The sequence below is a fragment of the Electrophorus electricus genome, chromosome 3 (assembly GCF_013358815.1).
Source record: "Electrophorus electricus isolate fEleEle1 chromosome 3, fEleEle1.pri, whole genome shotgun sequence".
Taxonomy (NCBI): domain Eukaryota; kingdom Metazoa; phylum Chordata; class Actinopteri; order Gymnotiformes; family Gymnotidae; genus Electrophorus; species Electrophorus electricus.
The window spans coordinates 23,904,283-23,931,382 of record NC_049537.1 but is presented as its reverse complement, the minus strand read 5'-3'; the positions used below and the strand labels follow the sequence as shown (position 1 = coordinate 23,931,382).

The following is a 27,100-nucleotide window of genomic DNA, read 5'->3' as shown; positions in this document are numbered from 1 at the left end:
ACATAAAAGATGGACGAGTGCGCCCTCAACTGGAATATCTGTTCTCAGCTGACCAATTAATGAGTAAGGGTTGTATCCACTTGTCTACCTTGAACACATCTTGATAACCAAAACATTGTATCTTCGCCTGCTACTTACTTACTTATTTGGTAGGCATCAGAGTTTGTTACTTCTGCGCCATGGTCTTTTATTTTGAAGGGTAGCTTGCGGTCGCCATTTTGAAAATTTCTTTAAAAGTGAAAAGCATGTGCAGTGAAAGAATGTTAGTTTTCAAGCTGCCTAGCTAAAACTGCAAGTACCAGTTGCGGTGGCTATTTAAACTGTGTTAAGTTAATCGGTCGCTTAATTTAAAAAATAGTAAAGTGATGTGAAGAATGGACGAAGATCTTACAGTAAGTTTTAGCAGTGAGAACTCATTTTTGTGGGATTAGCTGCTTAGCTCTTTGAGCCAGCTCGCAACAGCGAGCTGTAAGGTCAGCTGGCTAACTATTGTTATTGTTGTAGGTAGCAAAGCTGAAATGTATACAAAACAGCTAAATTGTCGCATTTCATTTGATTTTCAGGAAGGTTACAGTGAACCATGTGGGCAGTGCGGGAATGTATGCTGGGGCCTAACAGATGCGGAGCAGTTTTTCTGTAAGAACTGCCACAACGTTATTGAGGTCAGAGCAACTTTTTAAATGTAGATCTTAATTATGTTTCGTTGATGTTCTTTCCTTACAATAGTGGTATAAATAAAATAACTAGCTAGCTAGAGAGCTTCAAACGTTTCTTCAGGTTGCTGACTCCTGACGAGCTCTAGCTAGATATGAATACGTAGGACCAAAATATTCCTGTCATCAGCGTATAAACAGTAGACGGTACCGTTTTCTAGAAAGGTATCTTTAGTCACATCTTATATGCCAGAACTAAAACATTTATTAGTGTCTCATTAAAGAGTGCAACTTCAGTTTCCCCGAAGTAGCTTGCTTACTGTGTCCCCTATTTCCATTTCATTTGATTAACAGAGAACAAAAGACGTTGTGGATTCTAGCACATACTCTGCGAACAACAGGATATCTCATTTTCCATCAGGCACTCGAAAGAGAAATGGCAGAGGTAAAACACCCTGCATATTGAATAAACTTCATATTTTCTGAAGCTACGACTATGTCGAATGACATTATTCCTGAAGAAACTTTGTATAAATAATTATTCCACATGTCGACTCATTTATTATTACTCTTGTTGTGTTTGTGCATATTGTGGAAGGTGGACGAAAGTGGATAGTGTGTGAAGGCTTTCAGTTTATCCTAAAACATCAGGCAGAAGCTTTGGTTGGTCTGGGTGTCTGCCCTGAATTTAAGGTCAGTTAAGCATTGTCAGTATAGATACCAAGAGGTGATTTACGTTGTTTTATTGAAATGAGGCATATCTGCTTTTACTGAAGTTAAGTGTATCTCACAGAAAAAGGTGTTATGGAATTTCTGGATGCGATACCTGCAGAAGACCAGACAGGCTTACACGAAGAACCCAAGGATCACAAACGGAAGTCCAGGGGTGAGGATGGAGTGAGCACTCAAACTAGTGCATGGGTTTAGGCTTTGTACTCTTGTTGTGATCATGGGCATGCTGAACATCTTTCATAATCAAAAAGTCTCTGCAGCAGAATTAGTACTTTTACCACTACGGAGCCTTGCGTTGCTACTCGTTGGCTTATGTTACGGGTAACGCATATCTCTGCTAAATATACTTTGACATGATGTGCAAAGATACTCAAAGGTTAAATCAATCTGTCCCTCTGTCTTTCTCACATTCATTCCTCAGGATATAACTTCTGACAGTGAGCCTGAGTCTTTAGCTCTGAATGAATCATCTGAAGCATCGCTGCCCAACAGGGTTTCCTCAGCGCTGGAAGACTCTGGTATCATTCCCGCTGCTCTGGCTCATTTCCCGTTGCTGTTGTTGGCCTTGTTGGTCTATGTTGTCTATGCGCTCAAATGCACCCCCGAATCCTGCAGGAAACACCAGCGATGGGAAGTTGTCAGTGTGTTCAGGCTCCCTGGACGCCGCATACTACTCCTTTGCAAAGGAGAGTAAAAGCCGCCATCTTATGACCATGCCTCGAACGCTGGCCCTGTGCCACTTGGCCCTGCTCTGGATGCGAGAGGCCATCACACTCGCAGACTTGCTCAGGTATGTAATAGGACCACTGAGGGTCATGTTTTGGCTTGTTGATACTGTCACTGTTAACAGAAGAAGCCAGTTTCCTTTACTTGCCCCCTGCAAGTAAAGGAAACTGGCTTCTTCTGTTAAGCAGTCTGTGTCCTAAATTGGCTTGTAGCTTCTTTGAGTATGTACTAAGTGGTGGTTGTTTTTCTGTGCTGTGGGGTCTGCAGTCTACCTACATTAGTTACCTAAACCTGGGCAGCTTTTCTGTTGAAGGCTGGTGTCCAAAAGGCATGTCCCTTACATTAACGTGCATGAGCATTTCCCTGAAGAGATGAAGATCTTTGGCAAGGATTGCAAGTTCTTTATAGCTGAGGTGGGTAGGGAAGAGTGCATATGATCAAATGTTATGCTTAAGTTAGTGGTATTGAATGATGTGCGGTGTTTCTAACCTGTGTGGGTTCTCTGCAGTCCATCCCCTCCTACAGGATGGTGCACAGGGAGGCATCACTGCTGGCTAAGGTCATGGAGCTACCCACCTTCCCTCCTGTTTCCCAGGATTGCCTCCTCCACCCAGCTCTGCTCTGCCTCCGCTACACAATGGATGCCAACCTTCCTGGTGAGTATATCTGCAGCATTGGGTTCAGGTGGTCAATGTCACTTTGAACACACACACACTCTTATCTTTCTCTTCCCTTGTCATTTCTCACTCTTATCCTCAGATGAGCTTCATTTGTTGGTATGTAAGGTAATGGAGAAGACGGCTATGGGGAACGACTTCTTTCTGACCTTTGACCCTGCTGGGCCTAAGCAGAGACTCCCCTGTTACGACCTTCAGGCAGCAGCGCTCATCATTGTGACCATGAAGCTTCTGTTCAAGCTGGATGATCAGACAGAGTGGTAAGTGACTCAAACAAACAAAAGCACCAGTGCTGTTGCTCCCTGTGTTTGTAGCAGTTGTTGTTGGTTTTTTTTGTTTTTTTTTTGTTTTTGCAACAGGATAATGAGTAAGAAAAAAGTATGTAATTTGCACACACGTTCATTTAAACAAATGGTTTATTAAAAGCATTTACACTCTGTCAGAACTCAACATGGCTTAAAGGAAATAGTATTTTTTGGTGGAACATGAATACCTTTAGAATCTGTTGTTTTCAGAGGCTTAAATATTCGTACAAATATTATAACCCAAAATGAATCATATTCATATTTACATGTTTGTAATGCTGACCGGCTAGTCCTTCATGATATATGTAGAAAATTGTGAAAACGAATGAGAGATTTCTCTGTAGAAATAATGTACAATACAGAAAACCATTGGAAAAGTATTTGTTGCTTAAGCAATTCTGTTGGTACAGGTTTGATGGGGAACATCCTTTACGTGTAGTTACTATGTCTTTAAAGAAATTGCATAACTTGCAATTCTGTCAGTGTCCATGTGGATGTTTCTCTCCATTAGTAGTCAAACTCACTTTTTGTTTTTAGAACAATGTTAATCAGCTGCTGGTCAATCCCCTTACTGCTGTTACTTTGGCAAAATTCAGTTTTTCAAATGTTTTTCAGCCTGTGTGACTGCCTGAATTGTCCGTGTTTAATGAGAATCTGCCAGCCTTATAAAAATGTACAGAATGCATGCATTGTTTTGAATATATAATGTAAATGCACAGACGCTACATGAATTTCTGCATCCATTTAATGTTTCAAGGATGCTGTCCAGGAAGGCAGATAAACGAAGAGAAAAACACCACATGAAGAAAAAGACCACAACAGGTAAGTCAAGAATCATGCCATTATCAGCATGGCAGTGCATGTTTTTGAGAGCACGCATTTAAGATTGCCTATACTGTCTGGTGATGACATGAAAGCACTTGGACTTGCAGTTTATAATACAGGACTTGCAGTTAAATTTTTAATCCTCTTACTGCTATGGTATGCTTGGAAGCTCACTGCAGGAAAGTTGTTGCTGATGTCCTTGAGTACATGCAATGTGGCTGAAGGTTCCCTGCCTGTGTCTCGACTGGCTTATACCATCACCTCTGTTGACAGGCAGCAAGATGTTCAGTTTGAGACGGTGGTATATGAGTGTCCAGCCTGCGCTGGAGAGTGCCAGGGAGAGAGAGGAGCAGGCTGAGGCCAGGTGAGATGAGCTGCTTCTCAGGGAACCTGCTCCATTTCTTGGTTTGAGAGGTGACCAGCAGCTTTCTTGTCTTTTGAATGTCATGCAGTTTTAATTGGGCTTTGCTTCACTCCCTCAGGCAGGCATGGAAATCCAAGAAGCCTGTCGTTCCAAACTTGAAAAACAAGACTTTGGTCCTAAAAAGGAGACGTAAGTGATCTGAAAAGGAGATGTAAAGTTTGGTCATAACTGTTTACTTTACCATCCATTGCAAATGGTTTGGTTAACAATAATTATTTTATTTCTAGGTTTAAATCTTGCTTGGACGTAGGGTAGAATTTGAGCAGCAGGGTTATGCAAATGTCCACATGCAGATTGTCAGACACTAAAGGTTTTATTTAAAACGTGGACAAACGAATGCCATTTACGTTTAATACAAGCATTGCCATTGTGATTACAGAGACAAGTAAATAACTCTGTAGTGCTTACTAAATGGTATTCTTCTAGTGTTGTACCATATTGAGTGGATGCATTTCTTAATCATTTCAAGGTGCCAAAAACATGTCTACATGTGTTTGTTGAGATGATGTTAAGAAATGGAGACCACTATACCATACCTAATAATCCAATCCTTAACAACCCAGTCACCCATTGCTCTGCTACTCAAGCAGAATATAGTGGGGCAAATGGGGAGACTCTCCGACCTCTAGAACAAAGAGCCAGCTCTCGAGCACGGCAGGTATAATTGCACACTACCCAACTGAGTGATGCTCTCCAACACACCGCCCTCTCCTAAGGGGAGGGACAGTCTGTCACACTGCCTTCTCTAGGGAGTGCACTTATGTGCTTCCCTCAAGTACCCACCCAATGGGTACAATGCTTCCCTCAATGTGTCCAAGTACCCACCCCTCATCCAGGGGTGTGGGTGGGTGTTTTCTGACCATGGGTACACTCATGGTGGCCTCTATATAATCCCACTTTTGATGCCATTTGTAGTAGCCATAAGGCAGTAACCATACCTAGCCTCGAACCTGGGTCATCCTAGTGGCAGTGACCACCAGACCAATGAACAGGCTGTCCCCTGTCTCCTCATCTGGCCAGGTGTAGTTGAGCAGCTGCAGAGCAATTTCCATACTCTCACTGGTTCCACTATGGAGCAGCAGCCTCCCGCACCATCCAGCTTCCTTTTCCTATGGGGAACAGAAGAAGGTGCGGACGGACCCAGCCTCCACCATAAGCGCCTGGCCTTCCTGATGGAGAAAAAAGGAAGAGCCCGGTGCCTTGTCAACCGCAAGTATTGGCACCCAGCCTTGAGGCTTTGCCACCCACGGTAACACTCACAGATACTTCTGGCTTTTTCTTCTCCTGTTTAGAACGGTGAAAATTTTTTTTCATCAACAATTTGACATGAGACCCAAGAGGGCAGTCTAGATTCTCTTTATTATAGCTTGAACGGTTGATGATCATAGTACGCTAGAAAAAGTGTTGTGTTGCGCTGATTTCAGCACTCTTTCTATATTTATTTGGATGGGTTCATAGGTTCTAGGGTTTTAGGAAAACAAAAATGTGGGTTATACTTTCTTTAAGCTGAAGGTTAAATAATCTGTTTAAGCTTTCTCCTTTATAATTATTAACTTGGTCAAAAAACTTCCTTTGTTACCATTTTGTTAAACACAGCTGATGTCAAAGTGTAACTCGCCTTACAGCAGTTATGAGCCTGAATACTGCCTGAATTTAGTTTTTTCCTAAACTATATTAAAAATGACCTACCTTTCCAGTTATTGTGGGTTTCAATGTGGTTCAGGCCAGTTATGGCTTTGCACGACCAAGAGTGAACAAGAAACATCAGTATTCAGTTAATGACATTTTGAATAAAATAAAAAAAAGTTGTAATTCAGGATTTTGCATAGTGAATGCTGTGTTTCTGTGTGCAGAGAATGCAGGGAACATTTCTTGGAGCTGGAGTCTAGCTTGCCCAGGATGTATGTGTGGCTGCTGGGGCTTTTCTCCTTCCTGCTGGGGGTCAGTCAGGCACAACTGCATGGTGAGGTCATCCAGGTGGAGAGGCGTCTGCTGAGGGGCAAAGGCATGCGTTAAGCAGATGCGGATAAACCTCGGCGCAAACGAAGGAAGACGCCCTCTGTGTGATTTTGAGGAGTTTCTGTTACAAACCTGAGGAGATTTGAGAGATTTTATGTACCCTTTGTAAGGATTACTGCCTGACAGAGTTGCCTCTGTGTATAAATTATGTATAGTTTTCTAATTACATGTTTTTTCTTATTAAAAGAGATTTGTAGATGTTGGAAATGTTTACCTTTTAGTAATATTCTTGAACCTGTCTTCTCTGTTTGGTTTGTAGAAACGAAGTTGAGCTGAATAATGTATCCTGCTTTTGATTTTAACTGAGTGTGAAGAACTTGCTGTCTCTTGAAATCAGCAGATGGGCAGTTATTCTTCAAATGGCTCAATGTTTGCACATTGTAAAGAACATGGTATAAGATGTGATCATCTTTGAGAAAGCAGGACAAGTGCTATTGTACAACCATTCATAATCTTGTTTCATAATTCGTCATCAAATTTATTTATATAGTGCATTTTACAAAAGCCACTTCACAGATGTCCCAAGCCCCGGGTGAGCAAGCAAAAGGGGACCTGGGATAGGGGACACACTAGGGGAGATGGAGAATGAATGGCTGGGGCTAGAGCTAAGAGCCACAGCAGCTGAGACGGGTCAAGGTTCAGAAAGAACATCACACCAGAAGCAATGTACTTTGGCAGAAAGAGGATAGATTATTAGATGTGGTAAAATATCAGTGTGTAAGTCAGGATCATATAATGTGAAAGGCTAGACTAACAGTAAATATTTGACTAAATAAATAGGTTTTCAGCCTATCCTTAAATATTGAAATTGTGTCTGAGTCTCAAATATTGACAGGAAGATTATTTCATAGCTTGGGAGCTTTATATGAAAAGGTTCTGCTTCAAGGAGGGTTTCATAATTCTAGCTACTAAAAAGAGCCTGGACATTCTAATCTAAGCAGGCAAATCATAATATACCAAGAGTTTGCTAAGGTAATGTGAGACAAGACTGTTCAGTGCTTTGTAGGCCATATTCCTGAGGTGGAGAAGGTGGTCCTAGAAATATTTAAATGAGCTTCAAACAAGAGACTGGCCTCCATAATTACACCAGGATCTTGAACCATTAAATGTGCAGGTGGGAGACCATCAAGGTTTATTTCATAATCAGAGATCTTACTCCTGGCTGCCTGTGAGCTGACAAAACAAATGGATTAAGTGAGAGAAGGTTTCCAAACATCCAGTGTCTTTATGTCCTTTACACGTTCTTTAGTAATAAGCTGATATTTGTCCTCTGGTTTGGATAACTGAGTGTCATCAGTGTAGAAAGAAAGAAGCAGAGGGGCCCTAGAACAGACAAACTACCCTTCATATATGCTGAAAAGTCACCATTTAGGTTCACAAAGTCCCAATCAGTTAAGATCTAAAGGAAATGGCTGTTCTCTTAACCCCAACAACATTTTTGAGCCTATCTAGTAAAATTTATTCTATTATCAAATGCTACGTTGAGATCAAACAATATAAGCAAAGAGACACAACCCTGTTGGGAAGGCAAGAACACACCATTAGAGTTAGCTGTAAGTAGATTTTTCAGATTTATGGTTTTTCGGATAAATTACAAGTGTTTTTTTTATGATATATCATACTGTTCACAGTTGGTGTGTGTCCACCGGACAAAAGCTGATGACGATGAAACCCTGTGTTGAACATTAAAAATAGAAACCAATGTTGTTGAGTGTCTTTTCATTTTAAAGCCAAAATATGTTTCTGCTTTCCTGTAAACCTGTATGAATTTGGGGATAATCCATAGCATTGAGGAGTCTGACCAGGTGACACTTGCAGCCTATGGATCCAGCCCGCTTGCTTACTTTCTTTTTGTATGTGTATATAAACAGCACACTTATCTTGGGAGCATACCAGCTATAGATATACAGTCATAACCATTTAATCTCCAAACACAAAATGTATTTGTGTACAAATAAACTTGTAACTGAAGATCAATTACATGAATCACATACACAGGATTGTATTCTGTTAGTTGAGTAAAGCCTGGATTGAGACTTCCAAAATCACACTACTGACATTTCTGAGAGAGAGAAGAAAGCATTCAGCCAATGTTGTGTGTTCTGTATGTAGTTTTGGGATTAAAAAAGTAGTTGAACACTAGTTGTAGTTACAAAGATTTGCCATTAGGGGGAGACAGCTATAAGCGCAGAAAACAAATTCTTTTGTTCCTGTTGCTCTTTCCTAATAACCTTTATTCACAATGGAATGCATAACAGAAATAATGCTTCAATATTGTTTCTATATTTCATGTATATTTCCTTTCTCCATAAAAAAAAAATTTAAAAAATCAAGCTGACCTGAAAAGGGATTGATCGTATTTTCCTTTATCCCCCTCTGATCTTTGTCTTAGTGAAGCCCATGCGCCGTTCTCTGAGTGAGGACAAGAGGCCTTGAGCCCTGCCTGCAGATAGCCACCCACGCAAGGGTGGGGGCTGCAGCCCAGACTCATGCACCACTGAACAGCCTGCCACATTAACACAATAAGATCTTTTGAGACAAAGAGGCTAAGCACAATTTTGCCATCTCTGCTGTGAAAAGAGGATTCCATTATGCAAGTGGAGCAAAAACCAGCACACCCTCTCTATATCTGGCCTAATAACCTGTTAGAAAATATCCAATACATACAAAGTCACATACACACACTTAATGTTCTTTATGATTACAAAATAGATTGTGACCGCAATGGTTAGCCAAGGATGAAGGCTGCAAAGTTTATTTTAAAATGTACTCTTAAGATGCTACTTACATTGACATTTATGGCATTTAGCAGACGTGCTTATCCAGAGCTACATTAAAATTCTAAAGTATTTTCCACAACCCTGGGCCATATTGTTTCTTTTTTAAAGGTATAATGTATTAAATCAACAAACATTTTAAGTGATTTACAAAAATCTAACCAGAGTAACCAAATACAAGCACTCCACTAATAAGTTCTTTCTTGGAATGTCTGCATTTTACTTTGTTATTTACACTTTTAGAGATTTGAACTTTGACTCCACTACAGTGTTCCAGTCTCTGTCATGAATAAATATTCAAGGTTATAAAATAATAAAATGTTCAAAACATTGCTTTCTCTAGCTAAGTTATATTTACTTATCCTGAGCACAGGTACTGACATCACAACTTCCAAAGCAATCAATATTCTAAAATATTCAGTACTCTAAAGAAATAAATACTTTAAATAAATAAACATGCAGTACTGAAAATCAATCAGAAGTCTTGGACGATTTTCATATCTTATGTAAACAGACTTCCTCGACCTCTGTTCTCCTATCATAATCCTGTTATTACAGGTAAGGTACTTAAGTTGTAATCAGAAGGTTGCTGGTTGAAGCCTCAACACTGCCAAGTTGCCACTTGGGCCCCTGAGCAAGGCCCTTAACCCTTGATTGCTCAAGTTGTACTCACTCATAATTGTAAGTCGCTTTGGATAAAAAGCGTCAGCTAAATTACAGCATCGTTAGCGAGCTACTCGCTATTTCGGTAGCCTACAGAACACGGCTTGCATTACATCATGCAAACAAATCATTGAAATAAATGTTTTGGAAAATATATGTCATGTAAGAGCTCAGAAAAAAATATTACGATGATAAAGACTAAGCACCAGTTTATAAGCACTAGAGGTTAACTTTTGGTGCTTAGTAAATAAAAAGGTAGTATATTAATTTTGGGAAAATACCTAAAATGCGATTTACACTATTTGGGAAACAATCTTATCCAGAGCGACTTACATTTTTTTTAATCGAACGCTACTAGTTTCCCCTGGGGATCCACCCCACGAACAACGGCAGCATCACGCTATCGCTGCTCTACCAGGAGAACTAACGCTACAGAATAACAAACGTGGCAAACAATGATTATGGAATTTTAGCTAGTAGGTGAAATGAGAAAAAAAAATTATATTGATTGTTTGATGCTGAAGGTTCAGACTGCCGATCAACCATTCGCCCTTTATAAATTGCTTTAAAATACAGTACTGCTCTAAAACGCAAGATAATAAACAAAAGCCCTGTGTTACGTATATTACATCTAGGCCTATATTACATCTCCCCATACAATTGACACCCATTTTTACGGAGAATGAACCGCGCTAGCCTGCCTATCTTACGTCGCCTTCCTACGTCATCTACACGACGAACCGCTGCGTGTGCTGATGCGCAGTCTTAGCGAATTCGCGATTTCGTGCAGGAATTCCGAGTCCACAGAAGCGCACATGGCTGAGCTTTCTCTGAAATGTCTGCAGTGCAGTAACCAGCATTTCAGCTAACGCACCTACCATAACGTGTAACGGTGGATGACGTCACAGCGGACGGTGGTACATATTTCATATCTCTGCTTTGGTTTCTGTCCAGATTTATGAGTTTAAAGAAGAAAATGCTGCTCTTATTTAAATAGCCCGGTTTATATTCTCTGCACTGGTCTATGGCAAGAAAAAAAGTGATTTATAATTTATAAGTCTGCTTTATAATTTAATCTATAACTGTCAAAATATTAATCTTTAATTAAACCGAAGATCGTAGGAATTCTTGTTATAGCTCATCATCTGCGATTCCCTTACGCGTTTCTTGATGCTCTATAGAACCGAAGGAATGACCCTGCTCAACTCAAGCCTGGCCGTGCTGCGGCCAAGATGACTGGAAGATGCGCCGGCGAGTGAGAGGGAGAGAGAAAGGGAAAGAGACAGAGAAGGAGGGGCGAGGGTTTGTGAGGACAGGGAGCCTCTGTTCTGCCCTGAGTGTTTTTTTTTCTGGCGCTGTTTCTCGTACACACCAGCTGACTGCTTGCGCATGTAAACACCATCCACATGCTGGAGCAGCCATCGAACACACAGCGCACCGAACCACACCCCATACTTGTCATTTATCCCTTAAACACAATACACAGCATGGCTCGCTCACGCTTGCAGTTACAAAGGAACTTCCGCGGCAAGGTTTTTCAGGCGTAGCTCTCCCTCGCTTTCGCCGCGAGAGGCGGTTCTCCTACATCGCATACTGGCGTGGCCTTTTCCAGACGGAGCTATTTTAGCGCGGCGACCGCATCCCACTGCTTCAAAGGATCACGGTGCCATATGAAAAATTCAGTCTGTAGACCGCAGCGAGAGCGCTTCGCCCGCTGAGATCTCAGCAAGCTATTTAACCTTAATTGACTATGGGTGTGATCGCCACCCCTGGGGGTGTGCACAATAACATACACTACAGTGAAAGAGCATATAGAACGACTTGAAAATGTAGTATAACAGAAGATAAAATAAAGCAAGGCAATCGGTAGCTTTCTTATGACAGCATCTTTTCGCTTCTTTGCACGCGTCTCAGTAGGCTAATTGATGCACTAGTCGTCTTGTTCAGACTTCATGAAAAGGATTATCGTGACACAAAGCGAAAATGGCAGCACAAACGTTCGTTTAAGCTTCCTTAACCTTAAAATCCAAGTAAAGGTGTGTTTCGAAAATGAGTAGGACTAAGTGAATCATTTATTTCCAAGGTCCTTATCAGAAAAAAAAAAATTAAATGCAGATCTAAAACAGAAAACGGTCTGAGCGGAAATTGCCACCGACTTACCCAGAATTCCTACCAAACGTGCGTCCTTCATTACGTGTTGTTCACTTAATATTTCTGTTCTGTAAAATCCCAGTTCTTTTAAAATTAATATTGAGCAAAATTATACAAGTCATTCAAAAGTGATTAAGAATGAACAATGTTGATTTTTACAGAAACCTGATTTTAAGTGTTATCGTTAAAATCACATGCCAAGTAATAATGTAAAACCTTTAATAAACAGAAAGATATAATCAACAGGTATTTTAATAAACAGGAATTTTGTGCATTTAAATAGATAAAAACAAGGAGGGGTTCCAGTTGCACAGATGATGTAATCCAGAAAATCAGAATTTTTATTGCCAGATTTGAGTTATAACAAAAATGGTAGCTTTATAATATTAATTTTATACTCATTTCACTTCACCAGAAGAAAATTGGGTGTTCACTGGGGAAACCAGATGTTTTAAACTAATGTTTCTAAATTCTATTTCAAAACTCCACAACCAAACTTTTACTTTTATACATTTTTAGCCTGCATTTTCTACTGCATTGCATATGCACCAAACCTTTCTTTGATTATGCAATAATTATATTATCATATAATAGCATATAAATTACAATATTATGCTATTTAGTGTATAGTTTCATAAACCCACTTAAAAACTATTGACTTATTAACAGTTCAGAGATCTTTGCTGATCATTTCACAGGGCCAGCCTGTGGCCCTTTGTCTTGTAGTGTAGAGCTCAGTTCTCCATTTTCGGGGGGTTATGGTCCATGTTCAGTGTGTGAGTTGGCAGTGTGCTGTAAAGTTCCCACTCTCCTGACAGTGTAGACTGCTGTACATGGGGCTGCTTGTTTCAGGCCTTAGGCACTGTGTGCAACTGTTTTGTTAATAATGTGCTGAATATGCATTAGCTCACTTCAGCAGAAAACTTATGCTGAGAGTCAAACTTCTCCCAACTTGACTTATAAATTACCACAGATGTTCTCAGCACCAGTATCGCCCATTTTATAAATGCTTTCCACTGGTATTTTGCAGTGTTCTGAGAAGGGACAATTTAGGCTATGTAACCCCCAAAACATGTTGCATCTGAGTGTTTAAATAAAGCCTGGCCTCTGTTTTTGGTTGACCTACATTTGAGCACCACACCTATCTTAACATAGGGCTTAGAGTTAGTGAAGGCATGCTGAAGTGGTAGTCCTCATTTCTCTCGCCCTTGCCCCACGTCCTGCCCAAGGAGCCTCTGCAGTTTTTCCTTCCGTGGCCCAAAACAGATGATACATCTGTCACTGAGCCCTCCACATAGGAAATGTGTTGGCTTACTTCCCACTCGCACTCTCTCCCCTCTCTTTCTCCCTCTCTCACTCACTCACACAGACAAACATACTCACAACATTCCCCCCATACCTCACCCCTACACACGGCTCCAAACAACATCCTCTTCAAATTCCACAATCTACAAACAATCACTCCTCAAAACCAATGATAATTTGTGTTTGATTACTTTCTGACACAGCCAACACATATCTAATGGGGGATTTTGAATTAGTGCAGAGGCTGGCTTGCTATAGACCTTCAGCTCACTTTGTAGGGCTCAATCAGATCAACAGAAAATGAACATCATGACCAAGTCTATAGACAAAAAACGCATCCTATGCACCACAAAAGCTTAGTGGCAGAGAAAATAAGACACTATAAGATAAACTTAAGTAAGAAAATGTTTGTCATATGCCAACAAAATAAAATCTTACTATTTGAGCTAATTTCAAATAATGATATCCATGAAAGAATATCCATTTAGTAAACCTATCTGCATACTATTTCTGGAGTGCAATGTCATATCAGATATATTTGGTCGAGGCGTAGTCAGTCAGAATGCTTTCATGATTTAATCTCTTTATGGTGGTGATAGAGTTGCACCTCTCTGCCTATTTACTTCCTCACAGCGCTGGTAGAAGCAGTGCAATGTCTGAGGTCTGTCTGACTATATGCTGTGGTTTCCAAGACAACGCCCACCCAATTAGCATTTAGTATGGTACTGTGTCATGGTAATGGATGGATTTCGAGTATGTAATTAAATTCTCTTCTAGGGTCCCCTGTTTAAATAGCTAAACTTCAAATAAACATGGCATGCCCATATGTTAGGAAAGCATGCCTATACAAGGTAAAAATGGAAATATGGGTCACTTGGGCACTGGAGCACTGTGATTTGGTCACATTGTAAACATTACCCACCATGTTTACATAGCATTGCTCAGTCTCAATGTTATTCCAGTCATGCAGAATCTGAGTTCATTTTATACGTAAAAAGAAATGAAATAGTTACAGATGTGTGGCAATCTTATATTGGTTGCCTACGGATAAACAAACATAGCTCTTTAATCTCAGATCTATTTATAGAATAGAATTTAATGAGTCTCATCAGTTATTTTATTACATTCATTATGTTATTCCTGATTGATTGAAAACTGAGTCAAAACATGGGTTGGGCAATGCTATCTGAAAAATACCAGAGAAGCAAAAGGAATGAGAACCATGGAGGCAGTGTAACAGCCATATCTGTTTTTTCTCTGTGTATACAGGGAACAGCTGTCAACTGAGGGGGGAGGAGATCAGAACTCCCCCTTCTCTTGACTGGAGGTTTTCTAGAGCCATGCTTGGCAGGTTTAAAGGTGTATATGTATGTGTATGTGGGTGGATGTATATCTGCCTGTGTATATATAACCTTTCAACTAAAGATCATTTTCTATATTTCATTTTACCCTTCCCCCATCCCCCAATGATTTTATAAGCCCATGTTTGTTTACAGAAGGTTCCCCCCATAATATGGACTAGGTGTTTGAATTTTCAGCTGACTCTATGCTATATATTAATAGAATAAGCAACTTTCAACATCTCAGAAACATCACAGAAGCATCATACTTCTCTTCAGCACTAACTCCAATTTGTTGCCCATGTTCCCATGACAACATGTGTTTGGGATCCCCTTGAAACAAAGGCTTATTCTCAGTTCTGTCTGATGTCACTATTGATTCATTTATGGATAAAGGATTATGAGTTTATAGGTTGTTTCAGGCTGGCGTGCACATTTCAACCATGTGCAACACTCAGTCTGGTATGCTTTCTTAGAATTTCTCATTTATTTATTCAAACATTTATGTATTATTCATTTTCCTTGTCTCTAAATACACCTTACTTTTCATATGAGAACTTAGTTTAGTAAAATTATGATTGTAACTGGTTTGTACAATAACAAAATGAAACCCCTTTCATAATAGGCACAATAAAACCGACAAAGTCAAATCAGGTTCCCCTGTTTTCTCTATATAAAGCTCTGAATTAGAGGGAGGGACGCTAAAAGCTCTTTGTCTACAACCACTGCTATCTCCAATCTTTGACCGACAGATCGACAGACTCTCAGCCCCATTTATTATCACGTTATTAAATAATTTTCCCATAACCGCTAAAAACATTTCACTATAACGCCTGTAAGTGGCCTGTAGCCTTTTATGTTGTGGACATCGTACTACGAGTTTTCTAGTGTGTGTCCGGATGAACTGGGAGAGATACAAAGGGTTTTCAGGGTTAACACATCTACAACAAAGAGGTGCAGCCTTCTCTTAGGCTCCGCCCTAGGATTCTTTAAGAGAAAGCTGTTTACAACCTATGAGCTGGGGGTTTTTGAGTTCAGCACCCACACACCCACTCAACAAAGGCAAGTCCTCCCTTCCTACCCTTTTTTTCATACTGACTGGAAACCAAATGCGATTGTCAAAAAGGTGCAGATTCAAACTATTTCATTTAGCACACGTGTCCGTTTATTTTCTCTGAAATGAAATACATTGAGAATTGTTTTGATTAAAGACCGATTATTTTGATAGAGAAGTGTACGGTACCTTAGATTCCCCTTAAGCACGCTTTTCTAGTTTGTAGCCTAGATATAGACTTATTTTCTTTGTTATCTAAAATAGCATACATAAATGCCCAGCAAAAGTTCTGAAATATGTCTGAAACTCGCTAGCCTTACTGTAGTTTGAAACCAGTGTCAGCCTTGATTTGAGGCATTAAATGTGATTGTTTTTGTTTCCCTACTTTTGTTCTGTCCACGCAGGCGTAGTCTTCTCGTCTGCGCATGCCAGACTTTCCTGGCGTAGCAAGCCAGACGCGTGCGAGTATCTCACGATTCCGCCCGTGCGCCTCTCCGACCTTTCCCCCAGTTCTCTAGCTGCGAGTTCACCGGGTTTACTCTGACACCGTTGACTCCGCCGTTACGCCCTCCAACAGCCACGCACCCTCTTTCCACCAATCAGCTTTTGATCACGTACTGATCACGCGCTGCCTTAACTCCGATTGGCCTATTTTTGCTACACCTTTGTTTTTGATTGGTTACATGTTACCACCCGCCAGTCTGCTCTGAATTTTGTTTCTGGTTTTTTTTCCCCTTCCCCGTTCCTGATTCACTCAGCTGAGGTTGGACCTTGCTGTAAAAAAGTGGTTGCACTTATGTGTCCATGGTCTGCTGAACGGTTGAATTGCTACTGTGCTCTTGTTGTTATCTGTTGATTGTGTTGTTCATAGATGCTACGTATGCCGACTTCTGCACAAGACTCTGGCCAGGTAAGTTGATTTATTATTGACAAGGATTAACTGCTTGTTTGCCACTTTTCGTTATTTGCGTAAGGAGCCAGTAAAATAACAAGATGACGCATTCTGGTGTTACAAAGTTGCATGTTTCGTAATTAGGCTATTCGCAGCACATTTGTAGTTTTTTCCTATCAGAGTGGTCGCTGATGGGATGAAATATTAAATAAGTATTGTATTTTTAATTTGCAGCTGGCCATGTTTCAGTAATTGAAATACATTTTAAACTGAGCTTTTTTTAACGTGAATTTACTTTCACACATTAGAATGCATGCAGAGTTGTAGACAATAAAGCATTTGCCGCAATCAATGTTTGGTTGATGTCCATTGGAGAGGAGCTGCAGTGCTACTTATTTTTGCAGCAAATTCAGTGAGCTCAATGTTGTGTTCTTATTTTAAAGTAATGATGAATCAGTTGATTAGATAACGTAATATTGTAACCAGTTTGTACTTATACATCATATCCCGGGGAAGCGGCGTCTGTACCCTAATATCAATACGATTCCTATGCTAGTCTGTGTTCTCTAAAAACGGTTTTAGTTGGGTAGCTAGTTGACTCTTACTAAAGGCTTCCTTATAACAGTTGGAGGTGCAGCCTGTAGTACTTCCTCATCCTCATGTGGGTGGGTGCCCACCCTTGCACCAAGTTTTTTTTTTTTTTGCACGGTAAAAAAACACATGGCGGTTTGTTGAAGTGGACGTCACTCTTAAGTCTATTTTAGGCGATGGGTGGTTCCCAGTACTACAGTTCGTGTTACTGGAGGGCCTGGGGTATAGTCGTTATTTGCAGAGCAGCGCTGGGGCCCCCTCTCTCTACTTATGTATGGCAGTTGCTATATGCAGTTCAGCTTTCAGCAAATGCTTGACAAATAGTCAGGCCTTGTATTTCCTTCTCCACCTTATCACCTAAATCAACTCTGCCACAGGACTTTGATTCTCACTTGACACTGTAATAAATGTAATCCGAGGTACTAAGTAATAAGTAAGATAATTATGGTTTGGTTGCTGGTATGTATGTGATGTTACACAGTGATGCAAAGTAAAAGATGTTTTTCCGGAGTATATAGTGGCATGTCTGACCCCAATGAAACTGATCCAGTATCCTGATAATCCATGTGGATGGAATTACAAGTGAAAAGCAAAAATATTATATATCATTTAAACTTTTGTTTGTTGTCTTAACAATTAAACAAGTTAGGATGGAGACTCACATTTAAAAAATGTTTTTGGCTGTGATTATAGGTGCCTCTCAAAAGGCCTAACTAAAGCAATATCATCAACACCTAATGCATAATGTGTTCTTAAAAAACATGCTTTGCCTGTGTTACCTGCTACAGGTCCATCTTGTGGATATCTGTGAGGTGATGATGGAGAGAAACAGGCAGGAGAGCGTGAAGTCCTGCCCCTCTTCTCTGGAGTACCATGACCTCGAGGCAGCCGAGGCCCTGGTGTGCATGAGTTCCTGGGTCCAGGGGTCACACAAGCCCCGCCCACTGACGCCGACCTCAGATTCCTGTGACTCACTCAGTCTGCACCCTGAAACCCTGGAGTCCCCCAGAGACCTAGTGTCCCTGTCTTCACTAGTGAGTTTCAACGACTAAAAACTGCAAAAAAGTTATTTTTCGTTGTTTTGAGGATTATACTTTCATACCCAATAGTCAGTTTTATTTGTGATTATATTCTTTATTTACATGACACTGTGATTTGTGAAAATACTAAGGAACTGAAAGTAAAGCTATTAAAGAACTGCTCATTAAAAAAAGTGTTTGGTAATTTAAACTGAAAAAATTGCCTAGTTCTCATGCTAATTTGACTTTCTTTTCTACCCTACCAGTGCATGACCCCACCACACAGCCCTAGCTTTGCTGAGACATCAACCACCTCTTCTATACTCACAACCATGCCTGCTCTACCTGGCTTGGGCCTCAAACCAAGCTCCTTACCAAGCAATGGTGCAGTGACCCAGAGTGGCCTGCATGGTGGCAGTACCACACTCCTTCCAAGCTCTGTTCAACCTCCGCCAGTTGAATCCTCTGCACCCTGCAGAGCCATGGCTACCAGTGTCATACGGCACACTGCAGATACATCTGTAGACCATCACATTCCATCCCTTACCCCAGGACAGGAGAGACCCTGTCCCTCAGAGAGCCCTGACCAGCACCCTGAGCTCAGCAGTGCTTCCAAAGCCCAGCTTGCCATACTGACCGAAACACAGAAGCGGAGTAGTCCGCAAGCTACTGCGGAAGGAAAGGGCACTGCATCCTCCCCCTGCTCTGCAAGCCCCCCAACTCCTGTGTCCCAGGCCTCACAGTCTATTCCCCAGTCTCCCATTTCCAACCCTCCTGTCCTCTGCCAGGTGTTTCCTGTTAATGGGCAGACTGGAATCATCTCTGCATTCGTTCAGACTCATGTTCAGATGCAGGCCACTGGGCCAAAGCCCATCCTTCCTCAGTCATCATCCTTCTCACAGCCTCTTCTTATGGGCCCTCCTGTAGCTCAGGGTACTGTGATGTTTGTGGTCCCTCAGGCTCCAGTGTCTCAGGCACCCACATGTCAACAAAATGTTGTGACTGTTGGTAACACTAAGCTCCTGCCCCTGGCCCCTGCCCCAGTGTACATGCCCTCAGGTCAGAGTGGGGGCGCTGTACAGACTGACTTCTCCCGCAGGCGGAATTATGTCTGCAGCTTCCCAGGATGTAAGAAGACTTACTTCAAGAGTTCTCACCTAAAAGCCCATCTGAGGACCCATACAGGTTGGAATATATTCAGACAGAATACAAGATGCTGTAAAACCTTTCCAAAATAAATTAAGCCCTTCAGTTTTTTCTTTTTTAAATATCCACTCTCACTTTTAAAAATAAATGCTAACCTTTCACCCTTTGTTTGATAAAGTGTCTTGTTTAAATCATTGAGTACTGAAAATGCTGATTATGGATCTGTTTCTGTTGCTCAGGTGAGAAACCCTTCAGTTGCCACTGGGAAGGCTGTGACAAAAAATTTGCACGCTCTGATGAACTTTCCAGACACCGTCGCACTCACACAGGCGAAAAAAAGTTTGTGTGCCTTGTTTGTGATCGGCGATTCATGCGAAGCGACCACTTGACCAAGCATGCTCGCCGTCACATGACCACCAAGCGGTCCGCAGCGTGGCCCACGGAAACCCGCCAGCTAAACAAAATGGCGTCCTCCCAAACACCATCAACACAGTCTTCTCTGGCCCTGAGTGTGCTTGTACCTGCCTCTACCTAAGCATTCGTTCAGGCCACACAGTCACCTCAGGACAATATCCCACTGACCATTTTACAGGGGAAACAGAAAACCAAGGCTGCTTACATATCCATGTACAAAACAAACTGATCTTGCACTGGATTTTTTTCTACCATGTTTGTTTATAAGGAATTATTGTTTACTTTTATATGTTATGTCTCCCCAAATGTATGCACTCCCTTTGCCAAAGTCTTTGTGTCTGTTCATTTTACTTATATTATGCCATTGTATATTTGTACATAAACATAACTATCTATATGAATGTAACGTGTATTCAAATGTGCATTTATTGACAGTATATGAATAAATGTTAAGTTCCTGTAAAGTGAACAGTATTCTTACCTGTGATGCTACCTATTACATTGCTTTGCATATTATTTAATAATGAACCTTTGAAGATTCAAATAAAACATCATGTTTATGTAGTCCAAATGTTTCATTCCAGAAAATGTAACTGAATTTTATTTAAAAATTGTTTGATACTAGTCATTTATTCTCTCAAAGATAGTCAAGCCATGCCTCAAAAACAGACTCTGTACAATTTCACTGTATATTTTCACAAATAAATACATAATAATTACAATATAATAAGATTCAAGATAACCTTTTTCCATTCTCACAAGTGCTGCAATGATACATTGTTCTTTGCAATCTTACAGTCTTGCAGATTGCAAAGGTACAAATGGACGTAAAAGTGGTCTACAAAGAAAATAAACATTCGGACAACATATAGGCTATTCTGGATGTTCTGAGACGCTAGATAGAGCTCGGGTGGGGATAACAGGTACGCAGCAGACGATACACACGAACAGGCATCAACTACACTTCATTAGCCTATAAACTGAACACAGCATCGAGACGACTAAATTAGTCTAAACTGTATTTAAGCTCACAGTTTATTTACTGTTAATAGCCTATGTTAAAATAGGCACACAAAGCCTAAACAGAAGACCAAAACAATATTATGCAAATGAGCGCTGACGTTTGACGGCACTTATGCTGTATATAGCTACACAACACTGGGTCAGGGCGGTGTCCTCATAACACCCAGTAACAAACTTCATCCAATCACATCGCACCGAGGTGAAGCAGTTGGGAGGGGGCGCGACCAATCGCAGATGACAATGAGCTGTAGTGCACTGACTGACTGGTTAACACTAGACCCACCCATTCGCCTTACTATTCTGAAGTGGGTCGGGCTGTATAAACCAGCTGTATAAACTTCTTTACAAACATTGCGAGTATATCTCTTTGCGGTTATACGAAACGAAACGCTAAAAGAACAAACAAACAATTAGTTCCTTTAATTTCAAAAGTTGTCGACCGTAGGCATTTGCCATATGTATATTACATTTATAGACAGTAATTTTGATGTCTTCTTTGTCTGCAGCAGCATGCAACAGTGCTTGCAAGGGGAGAAACCCCTAATTCAGTAGACCGCTCATTTGCCCATTTTGTTCAAGAACGAGCAATTTTGCATCGGCAATTACACATTTACAGTGTCACCTGGAAATATCACTGACGCAGGGTGGTATGTCATTATTATTATTATTATTATTATTATTATTATTATTATTATTATTACTACTACTACTACTACTACAAGTGCAGTCAAGTCAAACCTTCATACAACCACACCCACATTTTTCTTGTGTCCCATTAAAATGTATATTGAGCTCATTTTAAATGCACCAATTACATTACTCCTATTTATTGAACTACAAGTTTATGTTATCACTGTCATCATCATTCTGCTATGAAGGAGTAATAGTCTTGCTGACTGCTTTTTGTGTGTTTGTCTAGGCTTCACAATTTACAAATGGTCTGAAATGTTAACCCAATAGCCATTACCAATAGTGTTATTGTAAGAAAATCCTTATAAAGAAACAGCAGATGGTAGAGCATTTGAATATATGTAAATCCATGTCCCAAGCATCATTCCTGGCTCCAGTCCAAACCACAAACCAAGCACAAGTCCAGGACCCAGAATCACATAAATATCAAAGTTTGTCATATTAACAATTTTAACTGAAGGTACCAATTTTGATTTTTCTAAATATCTTTTAAAAAAAATAGGGCTATTTCATTTACTGCCATTATGTATTTTTTTTCATAGGAGTGCCTACATAATGTAAGCACTACTATCGGTGTTGCACCTTTTGTAGATACCAGGAGTGGAGATGATGTTCACAGTTTTGATGATAATGTCATCCTGACCCCTTCATCGCTCTCTTTCTGTGAAGTTCCATCCAGGAAAGTGGACTTCTGTTGGCTCTGATTGTTGCATCTGTATATGATTGTCCTAAGCGTAATAGTAATTAGTTTTAAAAATAAGTAAGCAAAACAACAATTTTTAACCTACAATTTATTTATGATTTTTCACAGACTCATGTAGCAGTAGGCCGAGTGATAGATTCCCTGGACCAAACAACCTGCCAGAAATATCCTAATTATGACACCAAACTGAATAGTTACCTCCACTTTGAGGCATTGACTGATCATAGTTACACATATTCATGCTTGAATTGTGGCTACTACTCACAACTTGTAGTTAAGGACCTTTATAAAAATGGTGTATTTGATATGCCTAGTTAACCTTTTTTAAGGAGTAAATTGATTTTTTGTCATAGTGATTGAAATGAAAGACACACTTGCAGATTTTGATGGGAAAGTGGACATTGATGCTTTCTGGAAGTATTTGACCATAGAGATTCCAAGTAAAGGCTTTGTTAAAAGTAAGTAACATAAACTCCCTGAAAAGAAGAATAAAACATATTGTGTATATTCAGAGTGCTAATGTACATGCTTAATTTATTCTTTTGTTTTTAAGGTAACTACCATTATCCTTATGTAGTATCCCCATCCTACCATAAAATAGCACCCTGGAAAGGACCATGTACTAGGAATAGCAATATTGTGTATAATACTGAGTATGCAAAACTAAGACCTATGGTGAGCTCTAGTGCACAAAATGACCTTAGAGAAGACCATCTATTAAATGAAGTGTTGAACCTCAAGGTATCTATAATGGATTTTTTTTAAAGTATTTATTTATTAATTATTAACTATTTATTTCTTGGATCATGCATTGATTTTAAAATATTTTTGAAGTTGATTATGGAAATCCTTTTAGTATATGAATACAGTTGTATCAGGTTTGCTCTATAGGTGTTATTAGTTTGAATCACATTTTTGCATGTTTTTGTTAACACTCAAGAGTGTGCTACATTAAAAAATAGAAATTAACAGCATTCAAAACATATTGCTTTGCATTAAAAATGTACTTATACATATCCTGAGGTGATGAATCTTCATTATTCTATGCATTATATTCTCTTTAAAGCACTTTGTAAACTTTGTTTAAGAATGTGCAATACAAATAAATCATTATTATTGTTATTATTAACAACACAGGGACATGAAGTATTTGCTGCTGATTTTCTTGTTAATGCATTTTTTTGTTTGTTTGTTTTTTTTGGCACTGAAAGTTCTGATTTCTGGCTGGAATATTGTTTTAACATGACATGAAAGATCATATTATAAAGATTTATATTATAAGGATGTGAAAGATTACTGCAGCTAAACCACAGTGGAATCAGGTATTAATTGTGCCATTACGTTTTCCACATAAGTGCCAGTTGGTGTTTTATAAATTTAGTAATTATATATGAATTAAGTAATTGATTCACTCAAGTTTCCTTTTCTTAAACTTTGGTCCAAGATAAAAATGTAGTGTCAACAATTTGCATTGGAGAAAATCAAAGGCAAACACCTTTTTATGATATTGTACAGAATATAACTGCTATTTTAGATAAAATCTATATTTTTAATGTAATAACTTAATTGCTGTCAAAATTTATGTTACCAAAAAGTTGCCAAAAAAGACATTGTTCCTGTACCAACAAGGAAACTTGGGCAATTGATGCTGTGTGTGAGTTTTTACCTCTTATTCTGAAATAATTGCCATTTTAACACTTTCTCTCACAAACTGTATTACATTTTCTCAGAAGAATATCATATTTCAAACAGAAATCATTAGACAAGGCCAGGAAATTTTTATTTACATTAGGCAGCATCTTTCTTCTTACTGATAAACCTTATAGCAGTGGTTACCAATTGTTCTCCTAAAGATCTGCAAGTTCCAAACCAAATTAACACATTTAATTCAGTTGATCATTTAACTAAATCTGTTTATTATTTTTAGATTAGAACCTAACAGTTGCAGTATTCTAGCATTATAGTTCTGTATTTTAAAACAATCAGTTCAGTGTTATTAATGTTTATTTTGCAGAAGTGTTTGATGTGTAGCTTTGTTAATTAAAAATGTATACATTCTACAGAAAAATTGCACAAAGCATTAACAGTGAGTCATGGACTGAAAAAGCACTGATTCAGTAGAGGTATTAATTTGAGTTTCTTATGAACCAAATACGTCTCCGTCTATATGCAGAATAAATGTATGAATAATGAATGAATAAATGTATGTTATACATACTTAAGGGTTGCCCAATACAGCGTGGAAGTAACAACTGTCAGGTGTTTTTGTTAATGGTAAGTATAACTTGCAATCCTTATGAGAATTGAAAAAAGGGTACAATTGTTTTAACAAAAATTACAATGTCAATTTGGTTATCCATTGATTTTACAGGTTACTTATTGAAGTCAGCAGAGCTTTATTTATGCATTGTTTTGATTTGATTTTTTTTTCCAATAGGAAGACATGCACACAATAACACAGTAGTGTTGCATTATTCTATTCAGTGACGTTTACTTAGAAAGATATAGATTTACTATAATGTTCATTTCTAATTACATCAATTTTGCACTTTTTATTCCTATGTATTTTCTTTTAAGTGTTGCAAGATAACCTGTAGTGATTGGATGTTCAGTAAAGACTTGGATGGTTCCTCCCTGTTACAAAAAAGCATGCAGTAATAAATGTTCAGATAGAGAAGGTATACTTTACATGCATTACATCTGAAATTCCTTTCGGGATCAATAAAGTGTTATGTCTTATTAATAATGACTATTATTTGTAAAGTATGCTTGAGTTTTGTAAAGTACGCTTGAGTTTTGTAAAGTACGCTTGAGTTTTTGTTATAAATTACATAAATGTGCAGTCTGCTCTGAATGTATGTTTATGCTTCTATAATATGAAGTGGTTAATTTCGACCTTTTTAATTTTAGCAATTTTTGTACAGTGTGTTGCTGGTACATCCATCATCCAGGTGTTTAACTTTTTAATTGATGTGTAAATTATTCATAATTCTGTATGAAACAATTTCGAATGCATTTCTTCATTGATGCCGACAGACATTTTTCACAGAATAGTACTGGAAGTTGTCCTTTTGGAAGGTGATGTGGTCTACTTGACTCTGTTCTTGGTGTGCTATCTTTTCAAAGACTTTGTGAGCCATCAGAAAATAAGTCTGACTGGTTGGACAGTAAGTTATGATGTCGGTGTGAAATACTTGCAGCCCCTTTGGTATTAATCAAAAGGCAAATAATTGGGTTAACACTGCTTTAATAATTTACTATCTAAGATGTTGCTCACAGATTTCATGGTAGTGTGAAGGAAAGGTTTTTTTTTAATAAAATAATTATTTATTACATATATGCACTGTGGCTTATTCTTCACTCTAAACTTAACTTTTTAAACAGTTTACATAGTATGTAACAATATAAACAATTAAAAATAAAGTCTTACATGTAAACTGGAGCAGGTTCTCAGATTTCCATCACCAAGCATCACCAAGTGTTGTAAACAACCTTTTCACATTCTTCCACTGCAACACTCTTCTAAGACTTTGCACCTGCCTACAGAAGCAAAGGAAAAGAGTTCTGAAAGGGTTGTATAGACTTGGAGGGCTGTTGTTTGATTGCTATTTTTTCTTGCGAGGGTGTTTCTGTATGTTTTTGTTGTTGATGTCTGTTTGTGTTTCTTTACTCTGTGTTCCTTTTTAAATGGTTGACTTTTCATTTTATTAACTAACTTACATTAGCTTTGGTTTTCATCTGTTCAGCTGCAACCAGTAGGCAACCTGAGGGTGAATCTGTCGAGTGTGTACCTTGAAGACAATGCTAGCTCTGACTTTAAACGCATCTATTTCACAAGATGTTAATTACTGTTCTTAATTATCTAGGTATGCTCCGTGGTTCCAGCATACATTACAGACTCGATCCACAGGTGGATGAATGATTAATATAATTTATTTGATTTTCCCAACACCTGTCATATTTCATTTTAGAATGCCTGTTTGTCGGGCACTAATGCAGCCTTAATAGCTTGAATCTCCACTGCAAAATAATTTTTGAGAGCAGTTAAAATGTCCTTCAAGTGCCCTTTGCTAAGTAGACAAATTTGACCCTTGTTTCTTTCGTTATATTCATGTAAAGTAACTAAATGACGTGTTACAAACCATGACAGTCTATTTCAAGCTCCAAACACACCTTACACGGAGGAGTAACCGTTTGTTGACCGCGGTCAAGCTATCCGCGCTTTATCGATTCACCCGCTTTCCCGCTTTCAATTTTAAATGCGCCTATATGCGCGATTTTACGGTATTTCGCTGCTCACGGCAATCTAACGATTCCTAAGCAAAGAGAAGCAGATTTGCGTATTTTTAAGAGCTTGGTGGAAGACACGCACTTTTACAATTAAAAGTACAAATGTAGTTTACTTGATTGAACTAGTTTACTTGCATCATTACATTAACACAATTGGTAATATATTTCAACATCTCAGTAGGCGTTGTGCAATACTTTTTGTACATGTTTCTCAGAGGTTTATTATAGAGCTTGACTGCCACCTAAAACATTTCCCTACTGAAATATTGCAAATGTGCAGGGCATGGGGTACTCCAGGGCTGAAAAATTCCACTTCCAATTCCAATTCCAATTCGAACTTACTAATGACTAAATGGATTTGAGTTGACTAAAGGTATGACACATCTGGGGACAATGCAATATAGCGTTTATATTAAAAACGCTTCTAAAATACGCTTCTCTTACCATCGCTGTCAGGACTAGCCGTCAGTACTGAGAAAAACAATATCCGTCACCAATACCGTAATAGTGAACATCAGGATGGAGAAAAAAAGGATGGAGAAGGAGCCAATAAGAATCAGGGGGCGTTCCTTGCCCGTGGATTTGTCCCATGGAAAGTAACGCCCAGCTCAAAAACAAACCCCGAGGCCGCCAGACAATAAACATCTGCGTTTCTGTTAGCTACATTCTCCCGCCAATAGA

General features: G+C 39.2%; 2 protein-coding genes and 2 long non-coding RNA genes across 7 annotated transcripts; 3 read left to right on the top strand and 1 right to left on the bottom strand.

Annotated features, from left to right (window-relative positions):
- The first annotated feature begins 217 nt into the window (after window positions 1–217).
- On the top strand, window positions 218–7,169 carry taf1b (TATA box binding protein (Tbp)-associated factor, RNA polymerase I, B). Of its 3 annotated transcripts, none has more exons than XM_026998915.2 (15): window positions 218–392; window positions 564–662; window positions 1,008–1,098; window positions 1,252–1,346; window positions 1,447–1,539; window positions 1,807–1,903; window positions 2,001–2,175; window positions 2,425–2,524; window positions 2,620–2,767; window positions 2,871–3,048; window positions 3,851–3,915; window positions 4,192–4,282; window positions 4,401–4,471; window positions 5,363–5,591; window positions 6,196–7,169. In XM_026998915.2, the coding sequence occupies exons 1-15, from the start codon at window positions 375–377 to the stop codon at window positions 6,356–6,358; spliced, it is 1,713 nt and encodes a 570-aa protein (XP_026854716.2). In that variant the 5' UTR covers window positions 218–374; the 3' UTR covers window positions 6,359–7,169. The 3 variants fall into 3 exon arrangements, with proteins under 3 accessions (XP_026854716.2, XP_026854715.2, XP_026854717.2); XM_026998914.2 differs by having other exon boundaries at window positions 1,249–1,346; XM_026998916.2 differs by lacking the exons at window positions 5,363–5,591; window positions 6,196–7,169 and adding an exon at window positions 4,570–5,346 and having other exon boundaries at window positions 1,249–1,346.
- A 2,643-nt stretch (window positions 7,170–9,812) lies between these two features.
- Window positions 9,813–11,854, top strand: LOC118241020. Its single transcript, XR_004775786.1, has 2 exons — window positions 9,813–10,718; window positions 10,983–11,854. It is a non-coding gene; the product is annotated as an uncharacterized LOC118241020 (long non-coding RNA).
- Window positions 11,855–15,709: 3,855 nt separating this feature from the next.
- klf11a (Kruppel-like factor 11a) lies at window positions 15,710–20,273 on the top strand. The gene is made up of 5 exons (XM_026998901.2): window positions 15,710–15,723; window positions 16,056–16,561; window positions 17,923–18,168; window positions 18,420–19,338; window positions 19,539–20,273. The coding sequence occupies exons 2-5, from the start codon at window positions 16,523–16,525 to the stop codon at window positions 19,832–19,834; spliced, it is 1,500 nt and encodes a 499-aa protein (XP_026854702.1). The 5' UTR covers window positions 15,710–15,723; window positions 16,056–16,522; the 3' UTR covers window positions 19,835–20,273.
- Window positions 20,274–20,363: 90 nt separating this feature from the next.
- LOC113570549 lies at window positions 20,364–27,074 on the bottom strand. Of its 2 annotated transcripts, none has more exons than XR_003409901.2 (3): window positions 26,864–27,064; window positions 25,560–25,669; window positions 20,364–22,154 (listed from the first exon to the last, which is right to left on the bottom strand). It is a non-coding gene; the product is annotated as an uncharacterized LOC113570549 (long non-coding RNA). The 2 variants fall into 2 exon arrangements; XR_003409902.2 differs by lacking the exon at window positions 20,364–22,154 and adding an exon at window positions 23,888–24,763 and having other exon boundaries at window positions 26,864–27,074.
- Between the last annotated feature and the right edge of the window lie 26 nt (window positions 27,075–27,100).